Here is a 12,116-nt window from a genome sequence, read left to right on the forward strand (position 1 = left end):
AATCTATAAATCAATATCCTAATATAACTTGTCAAAATAATAAGCAAAATGATGTTGTCTAAACAAATTCACCTTATTGAAATAAACATTTCAATATTATTGAAACAGTCTAAACAAGTTAATTTTAAAAAAGATTTCCACTCAAAAAATGAATCCTCCCTGTTTAGATTTCAGTTTAAACTGTGTTTTCCAATGGAAAACATGTTCTGCCAGAATTTTTTTCAACTATCTCTACACTGAAATACGATAGTGGGTGGGTGAGTGGTTTTGGTTTGGATCCTGCTTGCTGGCATTTGTTTACAGAACTGTCCTTCACTGAAGCAACTGACTATTTTGTAACACTTTTTTTTTTTTTTTTTAATGTGGGCATATTTTGGAGTTCCATATAAATTCCCTCCTTCTCTTATGTACTTTGTCACTCCTAGCCTGAAATGAAAAATCATGTGCAAAAATATATTCAACTGCTATTGTGAAAGAACTTAAATTGGGTCACCTGGAATAAATTTTAAAGGTAGTGTACAGACCTTGTATACAGAAATACCACTATTACGTCGCAGAATCAGGTCTCCTGCTTACAGTATACTTAAGAGTAGCATAATTAATATAAGGTACATACATTTTCTATCTGTTGATAACTCTGAAAGCTCTTTTGCATATCAGTAGTGTTTTTATTTAAAAACTCAGACAAGCCATTGACCTCAGTGAGTACAGAATCATCGCAATAGATGTAACAGAATAGTCATTAATTTAAATTACACTAAATGAAGGAACAATAACTATTGGCTAGGCCTGGTCTACACTATGAGTTTAATTCGAATTTAGCAGCGTTAAATCGAATTAACCCTGCACCTGTCCACACAACGAAGCCATTTATTTCGAAATAAAGGGCTCTTAAAATCGATTTCTGTACTCCTCCCCGACAAGCGGAGTAGCATCGAAATCGATATTGTCATTTCGAATTAGGGTTAGTGTGGCCGCAATTCGATGGTATTGGCCTCTGGGAGCTATCCCACAGTGCACCATTGTGACCGCTCTGGACAGCAATCTGAACTCGGATGCACAGGCCAGGTAGACAGGAAAAGCCCTGCGAACATTTGAATTTAATTTCCTGTTTGCCCAGCACAGGAGAGCACAGGTGACCACAGAGAGCTCATCAGCACAGGTAACCATGCTGGCCGATAATCGAAAAAGAGCACCAGCATGGACTATACGGGAGGTACTGGATCTGATCGCTATATGGGGAGAGGATTCAGTGCTAGCAGAACTTCGTTTGACAAGACGAAAAGCCAAAACTTTTGAAAAAATCTCCAAGGGCATGATGGAGAGAGGCCACAATAGGGACTCAGAGCAGTGCCGCGTGAAAGTCAAGGAGCTCAGACAAGCCTATCAGAAAACAAAGGAGGCAAACGGTCGCTCCGGGTCAGAGCCGCAGACATGCCGCTTCTACGCTGAGCTGCATGCAATTCTGGGGGGGGCCGCCACCACTACCCCACCTCTGACTGTGGATTCCAAGGCGGGGAAGAGGAGGAGGAGGACGAGAAGGACGAGCTTGCAGAGAGCACACAGCACTCCGTTCTCCCCAACAGCCAGGATCTTTTTCTCAGCCTGACTGAAGTACCCTCCCAAGCCTCCCAAGCCAGTACCCAAGACCATGACCCCATGGAAGGGACCTCAGGTGAGTTTACCTTTTAAAATATAAGACATGGTTTAAAAGCAAGCGTTTTTTAATGATTAATTTGCCCTGAGGACTTGGGATGCATTCGCGGCCAGTACAGCTACTGGAAAAGTCTGTTAACGTGTCTGGGGATGGAGTGGAAATCCTCCAGGGACATCTCTATGAAGCTCTCCTGGAGGTACTCCAAAAGCCTTTGCAGAAGGTTTCTGGGCAGTGCAGCCTTATTCCGTCCTCCATGGTAGGACACTTGACCAGGCCATGCTAGTAGGAAGTAATCTGGTATCATTGCATGACAAAGCCTGGCAGCGTATGGTCCCGGTGTTTGCTGGCATTAAGCAACATCCGTTCTTTATCTCGCTATGTAATCCTCAGGAGAGTGATATCGCTCATGGTAACCTGGTTGAAATACGGGAATTTAATTAAGGGGACGGAGGTGGCGATCATCCCAGAGAATTGGATGGGGGTGGGGGGTTAGTTTGTTTTCTGCTGCTAAAGGTTAACAGGAAAACCGCAGCACTCAACAGGCTTTGCTTGGTATGTGGGAAAGGAGGACACAGAAGCCGAAAGACAATGGCTTACCATGGCCACATGCAAGCCGAATTCTGTTGCCCGGACCTGCGTCTGTGATCTCTAGCAGCAAAGCCACAGGCACTCAATATTAAGAGGCAAAATGCGACCTTGCACAGAAATCACATGTGCTATGTAATGTGAATAGTGTTGTTCACCGTGAAAGAGTATAAGCATTGTTCTGTAAAATGTATCTTTTTAAAAAATTCTCTCCTTTTTTCCCTCCCTCCAGCAACTGCAAATTTTCAAGCCTCCCTCCTCCGTCCCGAAGGCTATCTCAAATAAGGCGTCGGAAAAAGAGGACGTGAGATGAGATGTTCGTGGAAATCATGGAATCCACCCGCAATGAAAGAGCTCATCTGAATGAGTGGAAGGACACGGTTTCAAAGTATAGGAAAGATGAGGACAGGAGGGACCAACGTGAGGACAGGAGGGACCAACGTAAGGACATGAGGGACCAACGTGAGGAGAGGAGAGTTGCTTGAGATGAGAGGTGGTGGCAGGAAGATCAGAGGAGGCAGGATGCAACGCTGGGGCTGCTGCGTGAGCAAACAGACATGCTCCGGCGTCTGGTGGAGCTTCAGGAATGGCAGCAGGATCACAGACTGGCACTACAATCCATGTATAACCCCCCTTCCCCCTCCCCATGTTCCATAGCCTCCTCACCCAGACGTGTAAGAACGCAGGGGGAGAGGCTCCATGCACCCTCTCATTCCACCCCAGTGGACAGCCCAAGCAAAAGGCTGTCATTATTTTAACCTTTTTTTAGTGGCCTTTTCCTTCCCTCCGATCCTCCTCCCAAACCCCACCCGGGCTACCTTGTCAGTTCTCTCCCTCTTTTTATAATAAATTAATAAAGAATACATGATTTTTAAACGATAGTGACTTTATTTCCATTGAAAGCAAGCTGTGATCGAAGGGGGAGGGTGGGTTGCCTACAGAGAATGAGTCAATAAAGAGGGCGGGTTTTCATCAAGGAGAAACAAACAGAACGTTCACACGGTAGCCTGGCCAGTCGTGAAACTGGTTTTCAAAGCTTCTCTGATGCACAGCGCTTCCTGGTGTGCTCTTCTAATCGCTCTGGTGTCTGGCTGCGCGTAATCAGCAGCCAGGCGACTTGCCTCAGCCTTCCACCCCGCCATAAACATCTCCCCCTTACTCTCACAGAGATTATGGAGCACACAGCAAGCAGCAATAACAATGGGGATATTGGTTTGGCTGAGGTATGAGCGTGTCAGTAAAGTGCGCCAGCGACCTTTTAAACGGCCAAATGTACATTTCACCACCATTCTGCACTTGCTCAGCCTGTAGTTTAACACCTCCTGATTCCTGTCCAGGCTGCCTGTGTATGGCTTCATGAGCCATGGCATTAAGGGGTCGGCTGGGTCCCCAAGGATAACTATAGGCATTTCAACATCCCCAACGGTTATTTTCTGGTCCGGGAAGTAAGTCCCTTGCTGCAGCCGTTTAAACAGAGTAGTGTTCCTGAAGACGCGAACGTCATGAACCCTTCCTGGCCAGCCCACGTTGATGTTGATGAAACATCCCCTGTGATCCACCAGTGCTTGCAGCACCATTGAAAAGTACCCCTTGTGGTTTATGTACTGGGTACCCTGGTGCTCCGGTGCCAAGATAGGGATATGGGTTCCATCTATCGCCCCACCACAGTTAGGGAATCCCATTGCAGCAAAGCCATCCACTTTGGCCTGCACATTTCCCAGAGTCACTACCTTTCGTAGCAGCAGCTCAATGATTGCTTTGGCTACTTGCATGACAGCAGCCCCCACAGTAGATTTGCCCACTCCAAATTGATTCCCGACTGACCGGTAGCTGTCTGGTGTTGCAAGCTTCAACAGGGCTATCGCCACTTGCTTCTCAACTGTGAGGGCTGCTCTCATCATGGCATTCTGGCGCTTCAGGGCATGGGAAAGCAAGTCACAAAGTTCCATGAAAGTGCCCTTATGCATGCGAAAGTTTCGCAGCCACTGGGAATCGTCCCACACCTGCAACACTATGCGGTCCCACCAGTCTGTGCTTGTTTCCCGGGCCCAGAATCAGCATTCCACGGATAGAACCTGCCCCATCAACAACATGATCTCCAAAGCACCGAGACCCGCGGTTTGAGAGAATTCTGTGTCAATGTCCATGTCCTCATCACTCTCGTTGCCGTGCTGCCGTCGCCGCCTCCTCCTTGGCTTGTTTTTTTGGTCCTGGTTCAGCATAAACTGCACGATAATGCGCGAGGTGTTTACGATGTTCATGACTGCTGTCTTGAGCTGAGCGGGCTCCATGCTTGCCGTGGTATGGCGTCTGCTGTGTTCACCCAGGAAAGAAGGCGTGAAACGGTTGTCTGCTGTTGCTTTCATAGAGGGAGGGGTGAGGCTGTACCCAGAACCACCTGCAACAATGTTTTTTGCCCCATCAGGCACTGGGATCTCAACCCAGAATTCCAATGGGCAGGGGAGACTGCGGAAACTATGGGATAGCTATGGGATAACTACCCACAGTGCAATGCTCCAGAAATCGATGCTAGCCCCGGTACATGGATGCACACTGCTGAATTAATGTGCTTAGTGTGGCCGCATACATTCGACGTTATACAGTCTGTTTCCAAAATTTGAATTTTGTAAATTTGGATTAATCCCATAGTGTAGACATACCCCTAGATATAAAATTAATCTTAAAGCAATTTAGTGATATGCTAATACTATAAGCGAAATACAAATGGCCTTGATGGGAGGACTCAGTGTGGGAAGTTAAGCAAGTGTATGTCTTTGCAGGATTGGGACCCTAGCAATAGGGAAAGGGATGATATGTCTGTTTGTCCTGACATGAATAGGGGCTGCAGAATGAGGACCCCAAATTTGTAAGTGTGTACTCTCTTTTACTCTGTCTAATGTTAAGAACCAGTGTTACTGCAATTTACTAACTCATTCTCTCTACATCAGCCAAGTTCAAGGTTCCTCCCAAGACTCTACAACACTTTCTTGCATGGAGCTGGAAAATTCCCAGTGGTCGGTGATGAGATAAGCAGTTTCTTTCCTGGTGAAAGTATTTATTACAAAATTACACTAGGCCATTTCCTTAAGAAATTAAAATCAAAATCTTAAATTGAAGAGATGCCCCTAACTTAAATTTACTGGGTCATTTTAAAGAAGGTATGATCACACATCCTGTTCCATCACATTTTGCCTTATATTGGCAGTCATTCATCTTGCTTCACTATGTGTGTTTTTGGCAGGTGAATAACTCGGGCTGGAGTGTGGAAAAGGCCGAGGATTTACAGGATGTGAAGAGACACCAGCGTTCTGGGAACAGTTTGAACTTGGAGCACACCCACCAAGTCTGCGCTGGTGTGGGGCTTCTCCAGAAAGACAAGAAGCTGCTTCCAGGGAAGCCTGCATTCAGAGTCAAACACCTCCCTTTTGAGAGGTCAGTAGCTGAGAGTCCTGATCAGCCAACTGCATCTCCGCTGACATTGATGCATGCGGGCTGCAGGAAAATGACCCGCAATGACCTGTGGTTCTGGCTGCAGAGGCAGGGCAAGTGACCCCTTCCTCACTGCTCCCATGCTGTCTGAAGCACAAAGGGAGCAGGTGGGACTTGGAGGAGCAGCAAGCAGAGGAGGTGGGAACAGATAAGGGGGGCTAGTCCTAGCCCGACAGCAGCAGCTGCAGTTCCCAGAACCACAAAGCCCCATCCTGCTCCTCTGGTGTCCAGCTTCTCCCTCCAGCTACCTCATGGGCACTGCCTCCAGCTATGCCAGACCGCTACCCTGCAGCTGCCTTGCCCGGAGAGCTAGGACCTGCTGTGCTGTGCCACAGCCACCCTCCAGGGTCTCCCTCAGACAAAGCCCCCAGCCCCTGCCCAGTCACTTCTACATCCCTAGCTTCCCTGCTGCCTCTACCTCGATTATCCCCCTCACCTGCCCAGTCACCTCCACTTTCCTTAGCTGTCACCCCTACAACACCATCTTTCCTTAGCTGTCCCCATCATCTGCCCAGCCACTCTCACAACCGCAGCTTCCCCAAGTGAACTCAGTCCTTCTTACAGTCTTCAGCTGTCCTGGCTGCCCTACATTACCCAGACAGCCCCGGCCCACCTACTCCCATCCTTCAGCATTCACCCACCTGCTGTAGTAGAATCCTACTATTACACTGCCACGTTGTTGTTTTTTCCGTCTCCTTGTCCTACCCTTGCTACTGCATGGGGCAGAGTGTATTAAAATGAAAATTATGGTAATTTACAAACTATTAGCAAATAATTTAATGAGTTAAAGAATTAAATAAGTTCATGGAGGATAGGTCCATCAATAGCAACTAGCCAAGATGGTCAGGGACAGAACCTCATGCTCTGGGTGTCCTTAAACCTCTGACTGCCAGAAGCTGGGAGTGGGTGACAGGGGATGGATCACTTGATACATTTTAGTGTTTTGTTCATTTCCTCTGAAGCGTCAGGCATCACTCACTGTCAGAGGACAGGATACTGGGCCAGATGGACCATTGGTCTGGGCCAGATGGACCATTGGTCTGACCTCGTATGGCCATTCTTATAAGTTAACTTGCATATTTGCAAATAATTTGCAGGAATAATAAATATCACACACAATTCTGGACAAAACTTAGCTGCTATGAGAGTCCCAGCTGTTGTGGGGTGGCAGAAGATGCAGAAATTCATAGTAATATGTTGGACACCCCTTCATTCTTCCCCTTCCTCCCAAAAATGGTGGGTGCTAGTGCAGAACAGGCCTTATCTAAAATGTTCTTGCTGGGCTCTTGCCAAATTGTATTGCAGGGGGAATACGCACCACCCCCTGCCAGTATACTATTGCAGCACTGGTATGGTGCCTCATCCCTCTCTCTGAAAATGCTTTTTTGGTTACTGCACCCCCAAAATACTACTGTGGGGGATGCCTGTCCTTCTCCCAAATGCTATTGCTTCTCCCACACACGGATACTGTTTGACAGTGATGGAAAGAAAAGCAAATCTAATATCATTATTTTTCCACTTCTCTAACGCATTAGTGCAGCAGCTCTCCTCATACACAGGCTTCTTGGGGAGTGCATATGTGGTTTCCAGAGCAATGAATGCTGATGTCGTCATGCTGGTGCATGTCAGCAGCAAGTCCCAGGATGTGTAAGCACACTTCCTCAGTCTGCATAGGAATTAGCATATGAAAAGAATCCGTAAAACTGGAGACTTACAAATTGGATTTAAAAACAAATTTCACTCTGAGATTTCTAAGAACAAAACTGAGGGGAAAAATATTTTTAAAAATATGGTTTTAAAATAGTCTATCTCCCTTTAACAAAAATTAAAAACTCTTCAGAATAATTAATGATTTGTAATAATAAATGAATCTATACCATTGGGAGCAACAGTATATGGTAAGTTGTAAAAGTGTTGGCTGGTATTTAAAAAAAAATCCCACTGCATACATTTTACTTCTTTTACTCCACATGTGCAATTTATCCTCAGAAACCCACATCTGCCTAGGCAATATTCCTACATCACCATACAAACTTAACACCATCCCTGTCTGCAGTGGTTTTGAAGATATGGGGTAAAACCCTGCCCCCAGTGAGGTCAATTGGAGTTTTGCCATTGATTTCAGATTTCATCCCTGGTCTTTAGTTATATGATCATATGCTATGTCTCAAATAATACAATTGAATATTTATACAGTTTTTTTCTGCAGTTTTATATGCATGTGTATTTATATTCGTGTGGTTCTGCTGTGCAGTGGTGGTGCTAGTTGTAAGGGGGCTGTGCAGAAGATAAGTTTGCCCTACATGGTATGGAATTCACCAGGTGGGAGTGCGTAGCAGCATGTAGGTGGAAGAAGGGAGTATAGCGCAAGATCAGGGAACTGGTACTGCAAAAATCCTTCTACCCTTTGCTATGCAGGTGAGCTTAATTAGGGACTGTGACTCCTCCTTGAGCTGTTGAACTAGGGCATGCTCTGCAAGAGTAGATTTCCAGCTGCTTGAGGGCCGCAGGGGGAGGGATTCCACCCTCCCCCGCCCCATTTAACTCTTGTATATGTAACCAGTGCCCAATATGCCTGCTTGGACTGGCTGCTCAATGAGAACTTCGGGAGATGTGCAGGCTTGCTACACGGTTACGTGTGAAGCCCAGTTAACATCCTCTGAAAACTTGGTGGTTCATTGTCTAAAATAAATAAAACCAAAACATACTGAGCGTATGCAAATCCTCATAACTCAGCAAAATCTCAGCCAGTGTTTGCCAGCACACTCAAACCCCTCCTCATTAAGAAAATTACATTTTCAAAACAATGACTTTATTTTCCATTTTTGGAAGCTTGCTAGAAACCTTATGCTGATTGTAAACTGTGGCAGTTCACCTTTAATGTAAACGTCAGATGTTTTTTGCACTTGAATAGCTCAAAAAATGCCTTAAATTTAGAAAATCAAACCTGGCATATTCTTGCTTCTAAGTGAGTACTGAAAACTCTACTGCGTTTATTTCAAAGCCATGTTTTCAACTAAGTCATGAATGTTTGAAAATGACATACTGAACATGCACAATATTTCTCTTTTCTCAAAACGAACCTTGCACCATACTGAGTTCAGCTGGAAATGTCTGAAAACAGATGAATAGGGCGTAGATGGTAAGTTGTCCTTCTTATGCCTGACTAGAGGGCCTCATAGCCCCACCTCTTGTTGGTATAAATTATGTGATTTTTAATATATGAACACTGGATTCCACACTTATTTCAAATCCTGAGTAATATGCTCTCCAAAGAACCTTATACATATCCTCTTAAATGTGAAAAGGACAGGAAGAGCTTGTGCAATTGCCATTGGATGAAGAATTCCTTCCGTTAGAAAGGTCTGTTTTAGGTCTCTTGGGTTACGTCTATGCTTAAAAAGTTTTGCAGGCTTAGCTATACTGGTTAGAGGGTGATATTTTTTTTTAATGACATGCCTATGCTGCCAAAAGCCCCAGTGTGGACACAGTTCTACTAGCAAAAAATGTTTCTGATGTTATAGCTTATTGAGCTCACCAAACCAAAATAAGCAATACTACCAAAGCACTAAGAACAGGAGTACTTGTGGCACCTTAGAGACTAACAGATTTATTAGAGCATAAGCTTTCGTGGACTACAGCCCACTTAAGCACTGTTTGGTTGGTATAACTGCATGTACACTAGGAGGGTTTTGCCAACATAGCTATATTGGCAAAGCTCTTAAGTCTAGACAAGTGTGAAAATTAAAGTTGGTGTGAGGAGAAGAGGAAATTGATCACCATTTTAGATTGATTGATTGGCTGGTACCTACCCCAGGTCCTAAAAAGGTTGTGGAACCCTCATTGCTTATTGAAAGAAATTATCAATACGTAGGTCAACTTTCCTCCAACAATTAACAGTGTCCCTTTTGGGCACCAGTTCCGTGAGAACAATAGGACAGTTCTGAGGACACTGATTGGTGGGTCTCAGAGTTGACTCCATTATCTGCACCAGGATTCCTATTTGGCAGTGTGCCATAGACCAGGTATTACAGATTATTTCTGGTGCTCATTGTTACTTGGGCAATATACTGGTCACAAGAACTAATGATGAAGAGCACCTTATAAACCTCTAGAAGGCACTGATGAGGCTGTCTGACTGCGGTCTTAGAGCAAATAAGGAAAATGTGAATTTTTCAAAGATTCAATTATGGCCATACTATTAATATAATTTGCAAAATAACAAGACAAAGTTGAAGCTATCCTTAAATCACCTCAACCTCAAAATGTGTCACAATTACATGCCTTTCTGAAGCTGATAATTTTTTACTACAGATTCTTGCCTAACATAGTGAAATTGTTACATCCTGTGAACAAACTATTAACAGTGGACAGAAATGCACACTGCACCAATTCCTTAGACGAGGCCAAGAAGTTTACAGCATCTGAAAGGATCCTTACACACTACAATACCTCTTTCCCCCGTGGAATAGGCGCAGTAATTTCACATATGATGGAAGATCATACAGAAGACCAACTTTTCTTTTTAGGGCTGTCAAGCGATTAAAAAAATGAATTGTGATTAATTGCATGATTAAAAAAATCAATCGTGATTAATTGTGCAATTAAACACACTGTTAAACAATAATACATTTTCATAAATATTTGTGGATGTTTTCCACGTTTTCAAATATATTGATTTCAATTACAAAACAGAATACAAAGTGTACAGTGCTCACTTTATATTTATTTTTGATTACAAGTATTTGCAATGTAAAAAAAAAAGAAATAGTATTTTTCAATTCACCTAATACAAGTACTGCAGTGCAATCTCTTTATCATGAAAGTTGAACTTACAGGTCTAGAATTATGTATAAAAAATAACTGCATCAAAAATAAAACAATATAAAACTTTAGAGCCTACAAACCCACTCAAACTTACTTCTTGTTCAGCCAATTGCTCAGACAAACAAGTTTGTTTACATTTGCAGAAGATAATGCTGCCCTTGTCATGTTTACAATGTCACCTGAAAGTCAGAACAGGCATTCATGTGGTACTATTGTAGCCGGCATTGCAAGATATTTATGTGCCAGAAGTGCTAAAGATTCATATGTCCCTTCATGCTTTAATCATCATTCCAGGGGACATGCATCCATGCTGTTGATGGGTTTTTCTCGATAACAATCCAAAGCAGTGCAGACTGACGCATGTTCATTTTCATCATCTGAGTCAGATGCCACCAGCAGAAGGTTGATTTTCTTTTTTGGTGGTTCAGGTTCATCTCTTTCAGATTTTGGAAGTCACTTCAGATTCTTAAATCTTGGGTCTAGTGCTGTAGCTATCTTTAGAAATTTCATATTGGTGCTTCTTTGCGTTTTGTGAAATCTGCAGTGAAAGTGTTCTTAAAATGAACAACGTGCTGGGTTATCATCTGAGATTGCTATTACATGAAATATATGGCAGAATGTGGGTAAAACACTGAGCAGGGAATTACAATTCTCCCCCAAGGAGTTCAGTCACAAGTTTAATTAACACGTTATTTTTGTAATGAGTGTCATCAGCATGGAAGCATGTCCTCTGGAATGGTGGCCAAGGTATGAAGGGGCATACGAATGTTTAGCATATCTGGCATGTAAATACCTTGCAATGCTGGCTACAAAAGTGTCATACGAATGTCTATTCTCACTTTCAGGTGACACTGTAAATAAGAAGTGGGCAGCATTATCTCCCATAAATGTAAACAAACTTGTTTCTCTTAGCGATTGCCTGAACAAGCAGTAGGACTGAATGGACTTGTAGGTTCTAAAGTTTTGCATTGTTTTGTTTTTGAGTGCAATTATGTAACAAAAAAATCTACATTGGTAAGTTGCGCTTTCACTATAAAGAGATTGCACTACAGATTGCACTTGTATCAGGTGAACTGAAAAATACTATTTCTTTTATTATTTTTACAGTGCAAATATTTGTAATAAAAATAATAATAAAGTGAACACTGTATACTTTGTATTCTGTGTTGTAACTGAAAGCAATATATTTGAAAATGTAAAAAAAACATCCAAAATATGTAATACATTTGAATTGGTATTCTATTGTTTAACAGTGCGATTAATTACGATTAATGTTTTTAATCACGATTAATGTTTTTTGAGTTAATCGTGTGAGTTAACTGCAATTAATCAACAGCCCTAAAAATAACATATGTCTGCAAATGGCTTTTTTGTGTTTGGCTGCATGTGTATGGTTAATTTTGTGTTTCTGTTTGTGTGTACTTGTATTGATTGCATTTGATATTCAAATTGGCCCTGTGTTTATTTGGAAAATTGGTAATCCTCTCTGTTTGGTAACACCTGTATACACATTAACTTTTGCACAATGATTCTCCTGCACTTTTCTCCTAGACTTGTG

General features: G+C 43.1%; 1 protein-coding gene across 2 annotated transcripts in view; it reads left to right on the top strand.

Moving 5' to 3' along the window:
• The window catches only part of FAM169A (family with sequence similarity 169 member A), an 88,859-nt gene that overhangs the window by 11,967 nt on the left and 64,776 nt on the right, over positions 1–12,116 (top strand). Inside the window, exon 2 of one of the 2 annotated variants that reach the window (XM_034774182.1) lies at positions 5,484–5,674. Coding sequence is in view for 1 of the 2 variants with exons in the window: in XM_034774179.1 (XP_034630070.1) it covers positions 5,403–5,674 (272 nt within the window). In the remaining variant the exon portion in view is untranslated. Of the gene's footprint in view, positions 1–5,373; positions 5,675–12,116 lie in introns of those variants that run through there. The other variant, XM_034774179.1, reaches the window with a different exon arrangement.

This window comes from Trachemys scripta, chromosome 6 (assembly GCF_013100865.1).
Source record: "Trachemys scripta elegans isolate TJP31775 chromosome 6, CAS_Tse_1.0, whole genome shotgun sequence".
Lineage (NCBI taxonomy): Eukaryota > Metazoa > Chordata > Testudines > Emydidae > Trachemys > Trachemys scripta.